The following is a 23198-nucleotide window of genomic DNA, read 5'->3' as shown; positions in this document are numbered from 1 at the left end:
TGACCTCGTGATCCGCCCGCCTCGGCCTCCCAAAGTGCTGGGATTACAAGCGTGAGCCACCGCGCCCGGCCTGGATTTTAGGTTAAATATACAGTCATGCATTTTGCCCTTAGATATTTCAAGAAATAAATCCCTCCCACAGGGGTAAAAGCGACACGCGCCATATTCCAAATCTCCCAGAGGGTTCGTGTTTTGAGGTTTCGGCCTCTGCAGCTTCCCACGGGAGTGCCGCATGCCCATCCACGTACCCGCCAGCAGGCCGATGAGCAGCATCACCACCCATCCCGACCAGGCATCCAGCAGGCTCTTGATGAACTCCCATACGGACTCCTTGCTCTTGCTGGTGATCTAGAACAAAGCAGATACAGCAACTGATCTGAATGCATTTTTCAATTCATGCTTTTTTCCTTGAAACTGTTTCCTCGGGAAACAGGGTAATTAAGAAAATAAAATGAATGTCATCAAGCAGCTAAACTCCCACTGACATGATTCTTTCAGTTATGTGCCGCAATGGTAAGATGAGCTTTCTAGTTCACAGAGCTATAAAGACACCACAATAGTCTCCAAAGAATTTGAGCACACACTCAAAGAATTCACTTAATTAAAAAACATACTAAATGTGGTTTGATCTCTGATGATTTAAAAGCCATGCTGAAGGGGGACATTGGTTCGGTGTCTCCATTCTGAATATGAGCTACTATCTTAACTTACATTGCTAAGTTTCATTAAAAAGCCTCTTCACACAGACTTCATCTCCTCCTTTTGTTTTCAAGGTTAAATTTTAGCAGCACAAACTTAGAATTAGCTGGCATAGATCACGTTTCCCACAGCAGATGGACATACCTATCCACACCTCCCTGTGCTGACAGAATCGTATGCTCCTCTGAGATCATCACTCCCTCACGGCCTTTTAGACCAGGGGTGGGCAAATGTTTTCTGTAAAGGACCAGAGAGTAAACATTTTGGGCTTTGCGGGCCAGATGGTCTCCGTTGCAACTCCTCAACCCTGCCACTGTAGCACAAAAGGAATCATAAAAATATGGAAATGGATGGGCATGGCTGAGTTCCAATAAAACTTTATTTATAAAACAAGGTGCCAGCTGGCTTCGACCCGCAGGACGCAGTCTGCTGAGCTGTGCTCTAGAGGGAACCCTGCCTCAACCCTACATTCCTGCACTCTAGAGCCAAGAGGCTGCAACATCTTCATGACTGAGCCTGGCTCCCTACACATTCCCCTCCTCCTTTCGTGCCAGCCCTCGTGAGGCGATGTGACATGGTCACACTGTCCATGTCACTCCTCACCCTCGTCTGAAGCAGCTCTCCCCTCACTGCCAGCCCCCATGCCACTGGCTCGCCTCCTACGTGACCTCTCTATAGAGGGTGACCTTGTGAGCAGGCCCCTACACAACACCCTTTCCATTCACAGGGGACTGCTCTTGGCACGGTCCCCTCTTGTCACAGGCTCCCCATCTGCCTCCCCTAGACCTGGTAACTCTGGGCACTGCCTGGGGTTTTGACCGCCTCTTCCCTTCTGTCTCTACACACCCAGGCCACCGTGGCTGTTTCTAAAGCTTCAGCCTCCACTTGCACACAGGGAACTCATTCTCCCCCCGGCCCTCCCCTCACCCTTGAACCACAGAGTTCTCGCCACCTGTGATCACCCGTCCGCAGCGCAGCTCAAACCAACGCATCTACACAGAACTCACTGGCCTCCCCCGCAGTCTGCCAGTCCCCCCTTGCTTCCTCTAGGCATCAAAGGCATCATCCTCATCAGGCCGCAGCCTGGTGTTCTGTGACCCCACTCCCCTCCTGGCCCCAGCACCTCCCCTGAATCCTGTCCGTGGCGCCTCAAAATACCTCTCGATCCTGATCCCCTCTCTCGACCCACACATCACTGCCTTCAGTCTCCTGGACTCATTTCCGAGCTTCCTGTTTCTCCCTTTGCAGCGCATCTTTATCGTCTTCTGTGGCTTTCAGCATGAAATACAAACTCCCCTCCACCGCCAGCATGGCCGTTCCCACGTGGCCCTGCCGCCTGCATTTCCACACTCATCCCTATCCCTCCCCCTGCAGGAATCCTCCACCAGATCCTCGGAGCTCCCTGAATTGCCCAGATACATCACATTCTTTCATGCCTTTGTGACTTAAGAAAGGGGGGCATTCCTGATGTTTAGAATCCTCGTCCTTCCTCTGCCTGGCAAAATCTTAGCCGTCTTTCAAGACCCAACTGAAATGCTACCCTTGCTGAAAAACCCTTCCCTAACCAAACCTAAATGATCCCACAGCACTTGACAGATAAGCACTGTGGTCCATTAAAACATGTACTGATTGCCAGCTGGACACCAGGCACTGTCATATGTGCTTTCATATACACATAATCTCATTTCCTCTTCAGGAATAATGGCTTCCATCCTCATGGATGAGAAAACAGGTCCAGAAATGGCACCTGCAAAGTCCCCTCCCTCTCCTCCACACCACAATCCCTCCATATGACACCGCGTCCTGCCCAAATCTCCTGCTAGTACAATGATCAGCCAGTATATCTGCTCCTCCCACTGGCTCTTTTCTTCTTTAGACCCTAACCCAGCACATCTCACGTACATGGACCTAAGCCCCAGCTCAGTAACTTTTGAATGAAAGCATGGCTTAGCCATTTGCGGTGCGTCCTTTCGGAATGCCACCTACCTTCCTGTGTCTGTCGGTGTCCCGTGACTTTTCCCTTAGCCAGTCGATGGTGTGGAAGTCCTCATACGTCCCCACGTCAGGGAACGGCTCATCAAGGAAATCCATCAGGTTTCCAGAGCCACTCATCGCTCCCGCATTGACCATGCTAATTACACCTGGGCAAGAAAACCGGTCGTTAAAGACATGAGCAGGACATGCCACGGACATGGCAGAAGAATAGTCCATGTGCCCTATTTTCTTACATAAGAAAAATTATTTCAGCATAGGCATCTGTGTTGTAATGAAATATATACACAGTCCATTCTCATTATTCGTGGAGGTTATGCTCTATAAAGTCACCTCAAACACTGAATTACTGAATACTGAACTACCGTTCCCAAGAGAATACAGGGTTAGGTTCCTGCAAAATCTTTGGTCACATTTTCATCAAACAATCAAGATGTACCTTGTTTATGTACTTCTGTTTAAAGACACTCTAAGAGATATTGTTGAGTTATTAACATTGACCTCACAGCCGGCAGCACTATCGCTCATGCCTGAACGAGGCTTCTCCATAAAACACGTCACAGCCCTCCTACACTCAGGAACACCAGACAGCTTCCCAGCACTGCATTGCAGGGCCATTTTAAACAGCAAAATTACCAACAAAAAAAGCACAAAACTGTGAAAAACATGGCACTAAATAGAACATGAAAAGGACCCTTGTTGACAGGAGGAGAGTGGAAGCAGGAAGGTAGAGCATCGCCTTCTCAGACCTCAGTGAGGAACGGGTGCTGCTGGCACTTTTTATCGCTCTACACATACACGTATCTATGAACAACCTCGAAAGCTCCACGAATATTGATCTGGGAGCTACACATACATTTTAGCCAGTAGGCAAATTTGTAAATATGGAATCTGCAAATGAGGATCAATTAATTATATACATTCCTGGAAAACCTCACATTCTGCAAAAGCAAGGTGTCCAAATGACAGGGCTGGAGGGGCAAATAGGGTTTCAATGAAAACAATGGTAATCAAACCAATAATTGGTTCCTATGGGAGACAAAGTGGACCACTCAGGCAGGCAGCCTACGTGATTGTCATCATGGATATTCAAAATGTACTCCAACGGCACAGTGAAAATGCTGGCAAGACTTTAATGAGCTGGTGGGAGCCCAGGCAATCTGCAGATGGCAGGAGCCCTCTGTGTGAGTGGGGCCACCCTGGAGCTGGACAAGGGAGGTGGGACAACCTGCCGTGAGCCAAGAGCCATGAGAAGCTGGTGGCACACTGCCCTGGGCAAGGAGCTCCAGGACAGATGCTCATTTTTAATGTCTTAAAATGCAGTCAAAAGGGCTCCTGCTGCCAGGGCAGTGGCACAGTTGAATCTGTCTTCCTTTCCTGTCCAAGATAATAATTCCACTCCCACTATTCCAGCTCCCCTCACCTGGAAAACAATCGCGAGTGAACCAACACCATATCCCATATTCTCCCACCATCAGAGCCTGATCTACAGATTGCACAGGAGCTCATTTCAGCTGTAGAAAATGCTTTGCAGTGGAACCAAGGCTCACCACCAGTTAGCAGAAAAAAGAATACACTCTTACAGAGACAAGAGGTTGGAATATGCACTAAATAAGAATTACTTTGGCAAAGAGCATGGAAATTTGAATTATAGGATGAGGACCACAAAAGTGCTGGCATAGATGGTTAAAAATTTGAAGGGTGGTTATAAAAACATTTGAGTGCAGGCTTCTTTCATGTATTTATATATCTGGAGGACTGAACCACGACCCAATGAAACTGCATTTTAATCAAATTGAAGAGTCACTATGGGCAAAGTAGGGTAATCACCTTACAAGCAATAAAGTGGTCACAGTGATTGATTTATTGATCATCAGTGCAACTCAGCTGCTTTAAAACTTTAAAAGTTTGAGGTTTGAGCCATGCCAAGTTGAAAACAACACCCCCTGATGAGTGCCCAGGGAAGAATCACATTGCATAAGTCAGTAGCAACCAATGATATGAAGAAAGTAAAATTAGAAAGCAAAGATTTCATTCTCATTTATACACAAACAACATGAAAATAACCTCTTAATATATGTGGGAAAGAAAATCTCTGATGGGAAAAACAAGACGACAGGCTGTTGACCCTCCAAGAAAGCCCTTGTCAGAAAAACCCAGCCGGCAGATAGAATCGTAGGGACTTGGACAGTCTATCCAAAAGGAGTTGATACTACCTAAAATTTAACTACATCTCTGGTCAAACAACTACTAAAGGCAATAATGCTTGAAACAAAAAGTCACTGTAGAGAACAATCATATCTTTAAACTTTGATGGAACATGTAGTGGTCCTGAGGAAAATAAACAGGCTCTGATCTGCAGAGCCTCAGAGGACTTCCCTGGGGACCCAGAAGGAGGTGGTGATGTCTATTGTGAGGTTGGGGTTAAAAGATCATCTAGGGGCCAGGCACAGTGGCTCATGCCTGTAATCCCAGCACTGTGGGAGGCCGAGGCGGGTGGATCACCTGAGGTCAGGAGTTCAAGACCAGCCTGGCCAACATGGTGAAACCCCGTCTCCACTAAAAATACAAAAATTAGCCAGGTGTGGTGGCAGGTGCCTGTAGTCCCAGCTACTCAGGAGGCTGAGGCAGGAAAATCACTTGAACGTGGGAGGTGGAGGTTGCAGTGAGCCAAGATTGCGCCACCGCACTCCAGCATGGGTGACAGAGCGAGACTCCATCTCAAAGGGGGAAAAAAATCATCTAGGTCCAGCCGACCACAGATTTGTGTGTGAGTCCAGCCAAGATCAGCCAACTTTGGCCCAATCCAACCATGCAGCCAACCTGTAGACTTGTGAAAATAATGAATGGTTGTTGTTTTAAGCCACTGAGTCCTTTGAAGGAGTTGTTATTCAGCAGCATGATAATAATGGGTTAATAGGTAGAATGAACTTGAGCTCTGAGGGAGAGAAAGGAAGACAGGTCAAGTTAGCTGGAGCAATGCAGACCAACTCTGGGGAGGACTGGAGCAGCCATACATGACAGTACCAATAGTGAGAGGGTGGAGTGGAATTTGCCTCAGTTCAGGCTGGAGGTATCCTGCCTGACAAGAGAACATCTCTCCTACACAACCATTGTTTGCCTCCAAAGGAACTGTGGAAGGAATGCAGGACACCTATATCTTGTAACCAATGCCTCAAGGCAAGGAAGTATCAGTAGGTTTGGTCTCCAAGCATGAAGACCCCAGGAAGTCAGGCTCAAGTTCTTCAACAGCAGATCCTGTCCAGTAAAACTCACTCTACCCAGGACCCAACGAAGACAAGCATGTATTAATACAATAGTATTAATGATGTCATTTACAGCTCTGATGTTAAAAGTGACTCTGAATGGGTCAGCTCGCCCTCAGAACAGGAATCTGTAACACTCAAGGGAAACCTGGACTTTTTATGGTTGGGTGTTAGCAATAACACAGCAGGTTCTAGAAGATGAAAGAAAGCAGGTAATCACCTAGATCAAGATCTAGAAGGACAGATTCTAAGTAGAATCAAGGCTTGGCTGAATATAAAAATGCTACCCTAGATGAATCATGGTTATCCATGTTTGACCAAAAATGTCAGGTAGAAGCCAGTATCTTTGAATGTGCTTTTCTCTTCTACCTTGAACCTTCTCCTCTGCCTTGAAAGCTCCTATTCACACTGCAGAACCCTGTTCTGTTTCACCCTATCTGTGGAACTTGCATTAATTTCCCCAGACACAGTTGGGGTATCCTCTTTAGCCATCCCAAAGGATTCTTTCTTTTCTTTTCTTTCTTTTTTTTTTTTTCAGGGTCTCACTCTGTCACCCACACTAGAGTGCAGTGGCACAAGCACAGCTCAACACAGCCTCAACCTCCCAGACTCAAGCGATCCTCCTGCCTCAGCTTCTTGAGTAGATGGGACCACAGATGCATGCCAGCACACTGGCTAATTTTTTTAATTATCTGTACAGATGGGGTCTCGCTATGTTGCCCAGGCTGGTCTCAAACTCCTGGGCTCAAACAATCCTCCTACCTCAGCCTCCCAAAATGCTGGGATTACAGGTGTGAGCCACTGCATGCAGCCCATCACATCTTTATCTAACCTGGTACTGGGGTCTCACTGGACTCAGCAAGACCATCCTCACCCAGGGTCTTTCACAAGGTCTTGGTCAGACAGGGGCTGGGGCTGGCATCATCCGAAGGCTTGTTCACTCACACATCTGGTGCCTGGGCCAAGAGACTCAACAGCTGGAGACTAGAACAGCTGGAGTTCCCAGGCCTCTCTCTCTTTCCATGTGGCATCCCCATGTGGTCTCTTCAGCATGTGACTTTGGGTGGCAGTATTTCTTTTCTTTTCTTTCTTTTTTTTTTTTTTTTTTGAGATGGAGTTTCGCTCTTGTTGCCCAGGCTGGAGTGCAATGGCGCAATCTCAGCTCACCACAACCTCTGCCTCCCAGGTTCAAGCTGTTCTCCTGCCTCAGCCTCCCAAGTAGCTGGGATTACAGGCATGCGCCACCACGCCCAGCTAATTTTGTATTTTTAGTAGAGATGGTGTTTCTCCATGTTGGTCAGGCTGGTCTCAAACTCCCGACCTCAGGTGATCTGCCCACCTCTGCATCCCAAAGTGCTGGGAATACAGGCGTGAGCCACCGCGCCCGGCCAGGTGGCAGTATATCTTACCCAGAGGCTCTGGGCCCCAAAGCAAGCGTGTTAAGAGAGCGAGACCAGGCAGAAGCTGTATCACCTTGCGTGGCTCGGCCTCAGAAGTCAGGTACCGTCCCTTTTGCCACTTGCTCTTCATTGAGGCAATTACAAAATCCCACCCAGTTTCAAGGTGAGAGGAAGTAGACTCCACCTCTTGATGGGGAAATGGCAAAGTTCTAGATGAGCATTCAGAAATCAGAGGTATTATTGTGGCTGTTTTTTTTTTAAACACACAACCAACCACCCAGCTTACAAAACTTCTTGACAAATACAGAAAAGTATCGAGAAAAAAATAAGGATTATCCATCATCATGCCCTTGATAACTCCCATAACCTGTTGGTATGTTTTCTTCGTAGACGTATTTTAAAACAAATTGGCAGTATGAGATATTTGGATCTTCGGTATTGCACTTTGTCCCTCCATATTCTGATGTTCATCACAAGAGAGGCAGCATCACACGCATACTGGTTAAAACACAGACTCCAGAACAGCACTGCATGGGTTCAGACCTCAGCTCTGCCACTTACTACCCGTGTGACCTTAAGCAAGTTGTTAGACCTTTCTTATTGTGCCTCAGTCTCCCCATCTATGAAGTAGGAATTGCAGCACTACCTGCCTCAGGGTGCTGTGAAGAAGACGGAATGAGCTGACATTTGTAAAGCAATTTGTGCCTGGCATGTGGTTAGCGCTTCATAAATGTTTGTTAAAATGAAAACCATGTTTCATGAAAACACCCCTTCCTTACTCCCCTGCATGTCGCCTCGTTTCTGAAGTTGATCTGCTCACTCCTCCGCTGTCTGTAGCTGATAGGGGGACCTGATGGACTCCAGTTCTGCTCAGGGAGATTGTGGTGGTCCAACTGAGCTTCTGGGGGACCTTCTGTGGGATTCCACTTACCAAGAATCAGTGAGGCCATTAAAACATGAATCTATGCCTGACATTCGAAATAGCTTTTCCTAAAAACTCCTCAAAGCATTTACTTTGAGGAGACTGTTTAGACTGTTTTCTTTCAAATATGAAATACCTCTATTCAAAGTGGCAAGACCACTAACCAAGAGACTTGTACAACTCCCAAGTGTGGGTGTGTGACCACAGCTGACCCTCTCTGCCCCTCTCTCAAAAGCCAGGACCCTGGGATGCTCCCTCCCCTGCCCTTTCACCCCAGTACGTGGCACAGGGAATGAAACTTAGCACCAGCCCCTTTCACCCTCGCAGGGACAAGCAAACCTTTTGTCATTAATTAAAACTGTTTGTCTCTGCCACAGATAATGTTTAGGCCTGGGACTTTACAGAAAGTTCAGAGCTATCTTCACTGCCAGCTGTGATTATCTGTCATTACAGAGCAGAAAATCCTAAGAAATACACTCTTCAGTGTCAGCGAAATGAAAACCTTGAGATCCTCTGGGTGGTCATCTCACACCCTCAAAAGGGATCCTCTCAGAAGTTATCACAATATTTGCAACCATTGTGGCCCTTAACACCTAGAAGTGGGGCCCAAGAAGTTTAATTCATAAGAGATCGAGAACTATATATAAAAAGCAACCTACAGGTAAGCAATGAAGTCTTTTTTAATGTTTTTGTTTTGTTTTGTTTTGTTTTTGTTTTTTGTTTGTTTTTTACTTTTCCATTTCTTTGGCTGTGAAGCAAAGATGTCTTGGAGGAACCAGCAAGGAGCCGACAGCCCAGGCTCAGCTACGGGAATGGGCCCCAGTGGCTACTACAAAGATTCCCATTCCTCTCCAATCAGACCAAAGGAAAACAGACATCAGGAAAATGGGGGTGAAGTCAGGCATAATCACAGGAAAAGTCCAGGAAGCAAGTTATCTAGGATCTTTTAGTTTATCCTGTTTTTCTGAGAACTGCAGTTTTAGTAAACAAAAGTAGCAAAATTAACATGCCCATGTTAGCTACCTTCTAGAAACTGCTCTGTGCTACTCAACTGGCTTGGATCTAGAAGAAGGGTCTGGATTACCTGGGGGAAGTCAGGCATTCCCCCTGCCTGTCAACTTTCAAGATATCTGCATTTGGAGGAGTAGCAGGAAGAATGGACAAGGTGGCTGTCACCTTGAGACCTTTTCCTTCTGACTTGTACAGATATACACAGGTCTGTAGCAGCAATCTCTTACAGCATTTTTAAAGAGGTAATTCACATACCATAAGATGTACTCTTTTAAAGTGTACAATTCAGTGGTTTACAGGAAATTCACAAGGCTGTCCAATCATCACCACTATCCAATTCCAGAACATTTTCATCCCCCTAAAAGTGACCCCCTACCCATTAGCAATCACTTCCTTCTCCCAGCCTAGGCAGCCACTAATGTACTTTCCATCCTATGCGTTTGCCTATTCTGGACATTTCATATAAGTGGAATCATGCAGTATGTGGCCTCTTGCATCTGGCTTCTTCCACCTAGCATAATGCTTTCAAGGTTCATCCAGGCTGTGGCGCGTATCAGTGCTTCACCCCTTTTTATTTATTGCTGAATAAGATTCCATTGTGTGGCTGTATCACATTTTGTTTATCCACTCATCAGCTGACGGCCATTTGGGTTGTTTCTACTTTTGGGCTATTATGAATAAGGATCTTAGGAACATCTGTGTACAAGTCTTTGCATGGACATATGTCTTCATTTCTCTTGGGTATATGCCCAGGAGTGGATTGCTGGATCAGATGGGAACTCTGTTTAACCTTCTGAGGAGCTGCCAGACTGAAATCACTTTTCTTGAGTAAGCTTTTTATTGAAGTAAACATCTATTCGTAAAATGCAAAAATCACAAATGAACAGCTCCGCACATTTTCACAAAGGGAACTCACCCATGTATGGAGCGCTCAGATCAAGGGATGAAACATGACCAGCCCCTAGACACCACTTCAAGCCCCCGCTAGTCCCTGACCCACCCCAAAGGGTAACCACTATCCCGACCCTCACACTATAGATTACTGTTGCCTGCTTCTGAACTTTAAAGAAATGAAATCTTGTTTCCAGCTTCTTTCATTCTATATTATGTTGCAAGATCTACCCATGTTGTTCAGTGTAACTATCTGTTCATTCTCTTTGCCTTGTAACAGGGACCACCAAACATTTGCTGTGAAGGGCCAGAGAGTAAATATTTGAAGCTTTCTGGGCCATGTAGTCTCTGTCGAGACTACTCAGCTCCACCGCTGTCATTGGAAAGCAGCCAGAGACCATAGACACATCAATGCCTGGTGCTGTGTTTCAATAAAACTTTATTCACGGACACTGAAATATGAATTCCATATCATCTTCATGTGTTGCAAAATGTTATTCTTTTGGTTTTTTCTCAACCATATAAAAATGCAAAAACCATTCTTAGCTCCTAAGCTGTGCGAAAGCAGGCAGTGAGCTGGAGATGGCCCACGGGATCACGAACTCGGCCCACTCCTGTTTCACAGTATTTGACTGAGGAATCAGCCCCAATGTAGTTATCCATTCTACTGCGGGTGACACTGGGGTAATTTCCAATTTGGAGCCATTACACTTCGTGCTGCCATCAGTATTTACACCGCCCATAAAACGCTGTGGTTGAAGCCCTTCCACCTGTTCCCTCTGTCCTCTGCCCGGCAGTGGCCAGGTGCCACAGAACCTGCCAATGTTTATGCCAGTATTCCCCTCCCAAATCAGACCATGTCAGATTATTTGCCAACTTGCTCTATTAGCTAATCCCCAGATGACTTGGACAGATGGAATGGAAAGTCATAACTCAGATTAAAAGATTAAAAGTCTCCAACAAGCAAGGAAGGCCACCCTAGAGGCGAGTCCCAGCAGGGTCCCCTGCCAGCGTGGGCAGGGTAGAAACTGCTACTAAAACCACCTCTGGCTCTCATGAGCCTCTCCCACAAGCTGTTCCTGCCCCTTGCTCCTTCCTGTTTCCTCATAGTAACTTAACTGATAGGGGTTTGCAAATCTTTCCCAGAAAGGGCCAGATGGGAAATCTTTTCAGCTTTGCGGGCCATATAGTCTCCATTGCGATTACTGGACTGTGCCATTGTACAGCAGAGCAGCCACAGACAATATGGAAATGAAGGGATGTGGCTGCCTGCTGATAACACTTTATTTACAAAAACAGGAACGGGCTGGATCTGGCCTGCAGGCTGTGCTTTGCCAGCCCCTGCTTTACACCATGGGTGTTTACTGGGCATCTGCTATCTGCCAGGCCACTGTCCGAGGCACCAGAGCTACCAGCACATTTGCAGCCCTCACCTCCCAACAAAACCCAGCAAACAAATCATCGTGACCCACGGAGACAAGTATAATATAAAGACAAGTGGCCACAGTCACTCCCCTTAGGATTATTTAAGGGAAGGAATGAGTTTCCAGAAACCCATGTCACTATCAACATTTCAACCTTAAAGCTTTGGGAAAATAAAAATGAGTTCCTATTACACACACACACACGCACACACACACACACACACAGAGACAGAGAGAGAGAGAGAGAGAAGGAGGCAGAGAGAGAGGGAAAGAGAGAGAGAGAAGTTTCTGTGAGATCCTACCATCAGAAAAGTTTCTCCAATTAATTAGTGATCCGAATGCTTCAAGATTCCAGGTGCCTTGGTTCATGAATAAAAATATGATCATACCATAGCGCTAACAAAGTGTTCAAGATCATCACAGTTACCTGTAGTGTTCACATGACAACATGAAAAGCACAGGACACAATAGAAATTCTAGAACACACAGCCAGAGGAGAGGGCCCAAGAACATCAAGTTCAGAGACAGGCCATGGTCAGATGGCAGCTAAAAATAAACATCTCAAAAGCTTCATTTCTTACAGATTTTCCAGGAGCCCCAGTGACTCATCACAAGCAGCCTTTACCGAGTTGTTTTCTTCCAACATTGCGGATTACGAGAGGTGCTCGGCTCAGTGGCTGCTGGCTGCTGGCTGCCAGCTCCTTGGTGCTGGAAGCCACTAGTCTCAGAGGGGGTTTCACTGCAACCCAAGACGACTGCTGGTTCAGCTCCTGCTGGTCCAACAAGCCTGTATGAGGAATGCTTCCCCCTTTTTCCATCTCCTCCAATCTGTAACTCCTACCTTGTCAGAAAGAGAAGGCAGGACAACCTTCCCAAGCCTACCAGGCCTCACCTGCCATCCTCCCCACGGCCTTCAGACCCTTAGCTGGAGCTCCTACCCAGGTCACCGCAACCTCCTAACTGCGTAGCCCACCACTCCAGCTCTGCCCAAGTAATGTCAAGGTAATTCCCTCTCTGACCCATGGCCGTTCCTCTGTCACCTTCAGTGACTTCTCATCTACCCACCCTTTGACTCAAGCACTTCCCAAAGTATGCTTGCAATGAGTAAACACAGAATACAGAGCAAAACAATCCGGATACATACAAATACGCTGTGTGATCCCATTTACATCATGTTCAAAAACGGGCAGAAGTAAATTACAAAGCTCAGGAACCAGAATTCTTTGGTAAATCGACAAAGAAAAGTAGAGATGTAAACCCAACAGAAGTCAGGAGAGCATTTTGAGGGGCAGGGAGGTGAGGGGACTGGGGAGGGGACAAAAGATGACAGCAGCAACAGTCTTTCCTGACTTGAGCAGAGCCATGATGACACAGTGTTCCTTTTACAATTCGTTCAGCTATATGGCAATGTAGGGCAGCCTGGAGGGGAGGAGGAGCTCCAGGGGGTGACAGAAAGGTAGGGCTGACAGCAGGGCACAGGGTGGGGGGAATTAGGGAGCAACTGGGCTCCGCAGGTTGCCATGGGTGTCACCAGCCCTGCTGAGCTGCAGTCTGCTCACCTGTAACATGGGCTAACAAGACCACCTCCTAGGATGGTCCTGAAGACTGTTTATAAAATGCCCGCCCTGGAACAGGGCCCAGCTGTTCGTTGCCACACAACAGATATTTGCTAAATGAGCTTGTTATTGGGTGAAGGGTCAGCGGAGGACTTGGGTCCGTAAAGGGGTGCTAGAGTGGTCCAAAATAGTCATTTGTGCCTCCCTCAGAACTCTCCCAGTCTCCTTCAATTGCTAACAAAGCTAGCCCCTGGCCCCAGATGTGGCACACAACCCAATCTGGCCAATGACAGTGCTCCAACCACCAGGCACAATGACTGGCTATGGGGATGAGCGTGGGACCCATGCAGGGCCGCACACATGGACGAGGAGGAGAAAGGAAGTCTCTCTTTCCAGGGCAGCGGCTAACTTGGAGCCACCAACCCTACCAAGGGTCTATGGCGGGAGGGAATGAGGCCAGAGGCAGACAGCAAAGTGTCCCCTGGAGACCATTCTGCCCCCAGGGGACGCTTGACAATGCCTGGGGACATTCTTGGTTATCACCTCTGGGGAGGGGGATTGCTATGGCATGAAGTGGGTAGAAGCCAGAGATGCTGCCCAACGTCCTAAATGCACAGGACGGCCCGCACAGAGAAGAATGATCTAGCCCCAAATGACCACAGTGGCAAGTTGAGACAGCTAGAGAACAAACAAGCCAGAGACCCAGACAGACGCCTTCCAGTTCCTGAGCCCAGGCTCCCTACATTCCAGCAGATTCCCTGGGTTTCTTTCCCAGCTTACGTCACCTAGACCAGCGCTTCTCATATGACAACGCACATGCGCATCCCCTGGGCTTCTGGTTAAACTGCAGGTGCTGATTCAGCAGGTCTGGGGCATGGCTGAGGCTCGAATTTCTCACAAGCTCCCGCCCCCGCAGAGGCACTTTGGAGAATGGCCAGGAGGTAACAAAGAAAGAAAAGAGACTGGGCTGCCTTCAGAAATCGGGGAGCCAGGAGCAGAGAACAGAGAAAGAGCCACAGAGGGAAGAGATTAAGCAGTCACATGCCTGGGAGGCTAGGGAAGGAGAATTCCAGAAGGGTACTGCCAGGGAACCCCACGGTTCCCAGCCCGGGGTGCGCAGCCGAACCAAGTGGGAGCATTCAGAAAGCCCAAGGAGCAGGCCCCGCCCAGAGTCATTAAACCGGGGTCCCTGGGGCAGCGCCCAGGCATCAGCATTTTTAAAAGCTCCCCAGGTGCTGCCAACGTGCGGCCTCGGGTGAGATCTGACTCCGACCTGGATGAGCCATGCATCCCTTAGGGTCTTATTAAACGGCAGATTCTGATCCTGGAGAGCTGGGGCGGGGCCCAAGACTGCATTTGAGACGCCGAATTTCTAAGGCACTCCCAAGCGATGCCTGAGACCACCACACGAGGATCTAGGAAGATTGGTTTCATCTGGCGGTTGGCAGGGTCTTGGAGACGTCTGAGAGGGGAGGGGAAGAGGGCAGTCTTGCAGTTAGTTGCCTTTGAAGAATGTCAAAGGCTGCAAGGCCTGCATTACCGTGATCATTATCAGACTGTGTCATTTCACTCCTTCCTGCTCCAGCTTCAAAGCTTCCCCACAAGCGCCTCCTCCGGGGGCAGCCAGGCCAGCCTGTCTCCTGCTCCTCGAATAACATAACACGCTTAAGAAATGCAATCCAACACAAATTAATAGCCATCTGCAAATTATACAACAGAGCACTGTTCTCTTAATTTACTTGTGTGGAAGGAGGGAAAAAAGTGTTCTGGCATGAATGTTTGAGGCTATAGCAAACATTTGTTTATCTGCCTATTCACACTGCTCAGAACTGAAAGATTAGAAGTAGAAGTTTAAAATACAGCAAATGTACCAGGATTTTCTGCCCCCACAATGCTCACACACACACACACACACACGCATGCCCTCTCTCTCTCTCTCACACACACACACACACACACACAAACACACACACTTTCCCATTCCTCCAATGAGCAGACACAGGAAGGAGGCATCTACCTAAGGAGGTTAGAGGGAAGCCTTGACCCCAGGCATGTGAACTACCCTATACACATGGTTCTGTTGTCCCCGTCCAATTTCTAGAATAACTACTGTATCTGATGCTGCCAGCGCCCCACTCATATCGCTCAAAACCTTCCAGTAAGCTCTAGCTAATTTCCAACCATATCGCTTAGTCTAAGGTCACTGTCATTGTTTTGAGACCCACAGAAGGTGGCTCTGCTCACATGGCATGCCTGAAGCGCATTATTGGGAGTAGGTATTAATCGATGACTCTCAAGAACTGACTCCCGAGGGAAAAGGCTTGCAGGGCAAAGTCTGGAGAAAACCAGACATCTTCAAATGTCCTACTCCCTTGTCCCTTGAATGAGATTATTTCAAGGCATGTGCTTTGTACCTGTGCAGAAAACACATAATATAGCAGACCTGAGACTGCTCTCCTTAGAAAGGCCTGTTTGCAAGGCTGGCCCTTGGCTGGCATCTGGGAATTTGTATTTTGGGAGGGTTCTCACCATTCCCAGAGCTGGTAAGAGTGGTTCACTGTGCCTAAACTCTTTGTCCAAATACTGTGATCTGTGCTGAATGCCTGCTTTCTCTCTGGGAGTCTGGAATTTTAATGTGTGCTAGGCAGAGGATGCCTATGTGAGCAGCCCCCAATACAAATCCCAGGCGCTGAGTCTCTAAGGAGCTTCCCTCGGGGACATTTCACACATGTCATCTCAACTCACCATGGGCAGGAATAGGCATGTTCTGTGTGACTCCACTGGGAGAGGACTCTTGGAGGCACGTGCCTACTTTTCTCCAGACTTCGCCCCATAAGCCTTTTCCCTTTGTTGATTTTTCTCTGTGTCCTCTTGCTTTACTAAATCATAGCCATGCATATGACATGTGTCAAGTTTTATGAGCCCTCCTAGGAAATCACCGGACCCAGAGGTGATCTTGGGGGCCCATGACACAGCGAGCACCATTTCCTAGAGTTTCCAAAGTGTGGAATTAAGCTCCAGTCGCCCACTGCGTGACATTAACAGCCCGGCCCTAATGGCTGCCTTCCTTTCCTAGTCTCACTTCCCCACTCCCCTCCCAAATCAACTTGCACCAGAAACCTCATTTCAGGTTCCACTTCTGCAAGGACCCAAACGAAGGCAGCATCACATGGCATTTTATATTTCTTCAGCCAGTTATGCCCTTGCCTGTGTAAACCCATGTGAGTGATCTTTACCCCTCCTACACAAATGGGCAAAACCTAGGGCTAGGTAAACAGTTATTAGAAATGACATTAAAAACACAATCCATAAAAGAAAGAAAGTGGTAAGCTGTACTAGTTGGGCAAAGTAAAACTTTCCCTTCATTTAAGAATTCAGAGCCAGACGCGGTGGCTCACACCTGTAACCCCAGCACTTTGGGAGGCCGAGGTGGGTGGATCACCTGAGGTCAGGAACTCGAGACCAGCCTGATCAACATGGTAAAACTCCGTCTCTACTAAAAATACAAAAATTAGCCAAGCGTGGTGGTGGGCACCTGTAATCCCAGCAGCTACTCTGGAGGCTGAGGCAAGAGAATCTCATGAACCCAGGAGGCGGAGGTTGCAGTAAGCCGAGATCGTGCCACTGCACTCCAGCCTGGGTGACACAGCGAGACTCTGTCTCAAAAAAAAAAAAAAATTCAGAAAAACTCCCTAATATACTTTATTGATTGATTGCCGACAAAGATCAGTCCCCTAACAAAAGGGTTCAAGCTGTGCTGAGGCTTCTGGCAATTAGGGGACAAGGACAACGTGGGCACTAAAATGGCCTGTCCTAGGCTTCCCGACAGAACCCTGGTGGCTTATCACTGTCTAAACCAGTGGTTCTTCAGCTTGAATGTGCATCAGCATTACTAGGAGGGCTGGGGAAACCCAGACTGTCAGGTCCCACCCTCAGAGTTTCAGATCCAGCAAGGCTTGGATGGGGCCGGGGAATCTGCATTTCTAACAAGCTTCCAAGGAGGCTGCTGCAGCTGATCCAGGGGCTGCACATTAAGAGCCACTGGCCTAGTATAATCTTTTGTTCCCTTCCTATTTTCCACTCATTTCATGACCTGCATCCTTGCCATTGTGTTTTAATCACTAAAATTTTAATATTGTTTATATTAATATTTTTAACATCAATCTTATTTAGAAACTGCGTTTTGTTTACAAACATGCTTCCTCCCATATTTGGCTGTGAGCTCCTTGAGGGCAAAGGCCCGTGTTACTCATCTCTATTTACTATCCGGACCTGCATAAAATGAAGTGTTTGCTGAACGTTGCTATACAGAAATAGTGTCCACTAAGCCACAAAAAGCTTAGCCAGGCACACATACTACCTCTATTCTACAGGGAGTGTTATTAATACTATATCCATCAATAGATATAAAACTCTATCAAGTAGTCAGCTATTGAATGCTTTGGACATCACTGCATAGACATGCTCAAAAATCAAGATAAGAGGCTGGGCATGGTGGCTCATGCCTGTAATCCCAGCACTTTGGGAGGCCGAGGCAGGTGGACCATCTGAGGTTAGGAGTTCAAGACCAGCCTGGCCGACATGGTGAAACCCCCATCTCTACTAAAAATACAAAACTAGCCAGGCATGGTGGTGCACACCTGTAATCCCAGCTACTTAGGAGGCTGAGGCAGGAGAATCGCTTGAATCCAGGAGGCGGAGCTTGCAGTGAGCCAAGATAACACCACTGCACTCCAGCCTGGGCGACAGAGTGAGACTCCATCTCAAAAAAAGAAAAAAAGAAAAAAAAAGAATCAAGAAAGATTTTTATCTGTACATGTACAGAGAACAAAAGGCCACATAGGCCAGCCTGAAGTCACTGCCATGTCAAATGTGAGTGGTTTTGAAATGTCCACCATCACCCACCAGTTTTATAATTTGTAGCAAAATTAAAAATTTTTAAAAAGAAAAACAGAAAATATTTTTTTAAAAAGAAAAAGACATGATAAAAATTTGTAGCAATGCCTGTCTGAAGGGCATACCTTGCCTTTCCTTACTGGGTTGTTTTTTTTTTGTTTTTTTGTTTTTCTGAATTAATCTTGTTTCCCTTGTTACTTTTCACTCATGAAAAGAGTTGGGCTGACAAAAACAAGCGTCCTCCTGATATCCAGCCACAGGCATTCGACACAGAATCAATGGAGCCTGAGGGAGTGGACTCTGGACCCATAACAGAGGCTAAAAGCACCACAAGCTGAGGGTTTCTTATCAGCCCGACAAGACAAACCCTTCACTGTTTTTATCCAAGTGGAGGTGGAGGAGGTGACAGCTTGAGAGGGAAACTGCCTTAAAAATCCCTTTAAGCTCTCTCAAGAAGTTTCTCTGAAATAAATGTAGATACACTGACCAGAACATTCAATATAGGAAATCTTGTTTACACAAAGATTTAAACTATTAGACTATGTAATCCCATAGATACAAGAAGCTCAACAAACCCCGAGCACACACAAAAAATGGAGAAAACTACACCAAGGCATAGCATAATCGAACTGTTAAACAAGTGAAAAAGAGGATCTCTTAAAAGCAGTGAGAGAAAAGAGACACTTTACATACAAGGAAAGCTATTAGGCTATACAGGGCTATGAGGAGGAAAGAGGTACCACTCCATCCCATAATAAGAATGAAGCTCACAAGCCTAATGTCAAGTAAAAGAAAGACACAAAGAAAAGCAGACACAAAGGGATCCGAGATTCCATCCCTATAAAGTTCCAAACAAGCCGAAGGAACCGGTGGTGTTATTCAGGATAGCAGTTACCCTTGGAAGGGGACATGAGGGTGGCTTCTGGGAACTGGTCATGCTCCATTTCTGGATCTGGGCACTGTTACCCAGGTGTGTTCACCTTGTCACAATTCATCAAGCTGCACGCTTACCCTTAGTGCACTTTTCTGCACATGGATTTCAACCAGAAGTTGACCAAAGGCAACCCAAACAAGCCATCAGCTGGAATTAAATCTCACCGCTTCACTTTACAAAAGTGAGGTTTTTCATTGGCATGCTTGCAACACTTCTTTGAAGTGCCCGTGAAATACTTTCTCTTTTCAAACACCCATTGCATCCTCTCTTGCAAAAATGACCTCCCACTGAAATAACTGAGGTCAGAAGTCTGAAAACCCTGACAAAGCAAAGGCGCTGGAGTTGGCAAATCCCCTGTGCAGCGGGCAGAGGACACGGGCTCCACGCTGTATTACAGGCTGCGGCAGGTTTCCCCGGTGCTGGAGGAAAAGGGGGCTGCTCGCATCGAAAATGACATCCCGCATCTGCAAACGCCGAATGCCCACAGTAACGCCCAGACAGCCAAACCCCACTGGCATTTGGGAAACATTTTACTGAAGTCTCCAGGCTATAAAGAGATACACGGGATATACATTTTCATCAAATACAGACCGTTGCCCATTTACTAAAAATCTATATATCCAAACTCATCCTCAAGATGCCCTAATTTATCATCAATAGACCTAAACTTTGCATGAAGCTCCTCTCCTCTCCAACCCAGGAAGGAAAGAGAGAGAAAAATACCATGAACAAATATGGAACGATCAGAGAAGAGTGGAGCTTCAGAAGGGGCAAAACGAAGGCAGCTATGGCCAGAGCCTGGGGAGCTGACCCAAGGAGAGACCAGCACTGGGCCTCCCCTCCAAGAAAGCTTTGGACCATTGCTAGTCATTTCAGTTATCTGATGCTGCATCACTAATTACCATTTACACTGACCATTCACACAGTTTCTATGTGTCAGGAAGAGGGGAGCAGTGTGGCTGGGTCTTTCTGGCTCAGAGTCTCTCAGGAGGTTGTGGTCAGGATGTCAGCCAGGGTTGCTGTCATCTGAAAGCCGGACGGGGGCTCCCTCACATAGCAACCATCTTGCTCGCCGGCATCCCCACAGGATGGCTTGAATGTCCCCGTGACATGGCAGTTGGCTTTCTCTAGAGGGGGTGGTCCAAGAGAACCAGGAGGGTCTCTAATGACCTAGCTTTGGAAGTCACACACTGTCCCTTCCACGGTATCCTGTTGGTGACACAGGTCAGCCCTGAATGGTTCCATATGGGAGGGGACCACACATGAGCATGAACACCTGGAGGTAGGATGGTCAAGGCCCATCTTGGAGGCTGGCTCCAATACAAAAGCTTTTCATTGCCTTATTCCACCTTGCCTGAAACCCCAGGAATTTCAATTTCATTTGTAATCATTTTGAGTCTTGCTTTTAAAATGCGGACACCTTTAGGATGATGAGGTGGCCAGGACTCATTCCACCCCTTCCAGCTAACCCTCCAAACACCAGAGGGGAGAAGACAGGAAGGCACTGACAGTGGCGGGAGCCAGGTGGTGGCCCCCAGTGAGGGGTGGAGGGCCACACGACCAAGGAGTTTCAAACAGGGGGAAGCTCAGAGCGAAAGGATGTTCAGAAAGAAACTGTGCCTGTTTCCAAATTCTGCCTCGAACCAGCGGAGACACTTCCTTTTTCCTCCTCCCACTTCCCCCCTGGCCCCGGCCCTGGCCCTGGCCCTGCCCCCAGCACTCTCTGTGTTCCTTCAACCACAGTCTGGCTTCCACAGGACTAGGCAGCTGGTGTGTGACCATGGCAGGCTTCCTATGGACCCAGGTCCATGCAGCCATTCGTTCCACGTTGAAACCCAGCCCACATGTTGGAAACAGGATGAGGCCAACCACATGTGGCCTCGGGTGACACAATGGCCTCAGTGTTCTCACACCCCCAATCCCAGGGACAGGAGGGCTGGGCCGTGAGGTGTTTGTGTTGCTGGTGCCAAGAGCCAAGGGTTTGGAATTTCCCCAGAGACTTCTTCCCATAATAATAGTCACAACACCTTTGTACAGGGCTCAGTGTACCTGGCTTCATTCTAAGCACTTCCCCCGTGTGTGAAGTACCGCCTCCCTCAGGCCCACGTTACAGATAAGTTACAGATAAGCAAACCGCAGCACAGAGGTTAAGTCTCACACACAGTGAGGGGACAGCTGGATCCAGCCCAGGTCCCAGGGGCCTTTCTCCACAACAGCAGGCAGGCCTCTGCCACCTCAGGACCCAGAGCGCACGTGCCTCCACGGAGAGGGCACTGGGGGCCATACTTCTCCTAAACTGTGTGAGAATCGCTTAATTAAATGCCCCTGGGTTGCCCTCTCACGCACCCACAAAAAATGCTGCTGCATGTGCTTGCTAGGGCTGCCGTAACCAAGCACCACGGACTGGGTGGCTCAGATAACAGGAGAGGGTTTTCTCCCAGTTCCGGAGGCCAGAAGTCTGAGATGAAGGGATGGGCACTGCTGATGCCTTCATTTCACCCTGATGACCTCTGTAAAGGCCCTATCTCCAAATAAGGTCACATCTTGAAGTACTGACGGTTAGGACTTGAATCTATGAATTTGGTGGGGACACAGTCCAAGCCATCACAGCTGCTGAAGACAGTGCAGGTGGGAAATCCCTCGCTCTTCTGGCACCTCCACAGCCTGGCCTTCCCTTCACCATTTTCTGACAGGTTTTCTCCACAACAACCTATTTTCTGCTTACCCAAGGTTCACACCCCCTCATGGATAAAAGGAAAATTTCAGGAGCCACTCATGACTAGCAAGTGTGTAAAGGCTAAATGCTGGAAGGCACCCAAAACGGCGTTCACGTGCTGTTCCTGGTGTCCTGGGACACCATGGTGAAGAGAGGCAGGCCACTCTGACCAACACAGGGGCTGACATTTGAGCCAATTCCATGTTTGGGGTAAAAGGCGAGCTGGTACAAGGCGTGACTAAGCTAAGAGGAACAATCTCCCGGCTGTCATCGTGGCGGTTGAGCCTCCTATCTGCTAACCACAAAGGCCTTTTCACCCAACCAGCACCTCCAAGGGTTAGAGTGGACGGCGAAAAAATAACTTTCATATTTAGCCAAATCAACCCAGAAGGGAAGCGAAGAGCCAAGAGGTAGGAAGACACAGTCAGGCCATCGGGAAGCATCGCGAAACTGCGGGCAAGGCCCAGGGGGGCGGCAGCCACAGAAAGGAGCCACGGGCCCAGCACCCAGGACCAGGAGCAGCCTCCCCCATAAGGAAACACGGCGTTGGGGTAGCTCTCACATCAGCAAACCCCAAACGCATCCTGGGCGCCCCAACTGCTGCAGATGGAAAGAGGGGAACACCACCCTCAGGGGGAGCGCCCACCCACAGCCTCTCCTTCATGACCCTGCTGTTCCCATGTGTCGTCCCCAGGGCAGGTCAAGGGCCTGACCCCAGCCTTCCAGGACTCACCTCTTCTGCAGCTTTAAGAAGGGTTCAAGTCCCCTCTGTGAGGAAGGCTCTGGCCTCACATCTACTTTCAACCCAGCCAACAGCAGGCTCTCTGTTGAATACGAGGGGGCTGAGTGCTCAGGGCTAAGGGAATAGCCAGTGCAAAGGCCCTGGGGCAGGGCAGGACCATGTCAAGAACAGTGTGAAGATGGCAAGCCAGCAGGCAGGGGCTTCCATGAACCCCCGATTGCAGGTCACTGCATCCCGCAGGAGCGCACGCGACAGGCGGTGCAGGGCGACCAGGGCCACTTGGAGAAGGCAACAAGGGAACAACTGCGGGGGTTGACCCTGCAGCCACAGAGAACAGCCAATTCAGAGACTCAGTGGCAGGAACAAATGGGCTGGGCCCGAGGACAGCAAGCAAGCTCTGTAGCCAGAATCACCGGAGCCACCGGCGGCCTGACAGCTTGGGAGACTTCAGCCACGACAGAGAGCTTTTCAAGTGTCATGTGGGAATGTGCATGGCCATTTCCTCTGCTGTCCCTGGGAGCCACCGCCCATCAAAGGTGATGCTGTGACTGAGCCGGGTGCATGAGGACACGTGTGCAGCCTCCACGTCCTGCCCTGTAGTTCACGCTACCCTCCCACGCCAGGCTTCTTTGATCACCAAGCGCCGACTCTGGCACCTAGGACAACATTGCTGCTAAAGAGGTTAGCTCCTCAGTCCAACTCACCTGGTCACCCTGGCCACTCCCCTTCTGGCCTCCATCCTCGCCTCC

The 23198-nt window shown here is 48.3% G+C and overlaps 1 protein-coding gene across 1 annotated transcript in view; it reads right to left on the bottom strand.

The window, feature by feature from the left end:
* CLCN4 (chloride voltage-gated channel 4) overlaps positions 1 to 12028 on the bottom strand; it is a 66068-nt gene extending 54040 nt beyond the window's left edge. The window contains exons 1-3 of the mRNA XM_058441828.1: positions 11908 to 12028; positions 2686 to 2840; positions 249 to 348 (exon numbers count right to left, since the gene is read on the bottom strand). Of these exons, the coding sequence (XP_058297811.1) occupies positions 249 to 348; positions 2686 to 2840; positions 11908 to 11992 (340 nt within the window). The 5' untranslated portion in view covers positions 11993 to 12028. The remainder of the gene's footprint in view (positions 1 to 248; positions 349 to 2685; positions 2841 to 11907) is intronic.
* Positions 12029 to 23198: the final 11170 nt, after the last annotated feature.

This window comes from Hylobates moloch, unplaced genomic scaffold (genome assembly GCF_009828535.3).
Source record: "Hylobates moloch isolate HMO894 unplaced genomic scaffold, HMol_V3 SCAFFOLD_7, whole genome shotgun sequence".
In the NCBI taxonomy this organism is placed as follows: domain Eukaryota; kingdom Metazoa; phylum Chordata; class Mammalia; order Primates; family Hylobatidae; genus Hylobates; species Hylobates moloch.
Note: the sequence above shows the minus strand (reverse complement) of the source record. Positions and strands in the feature narration are given on the sequence as shown.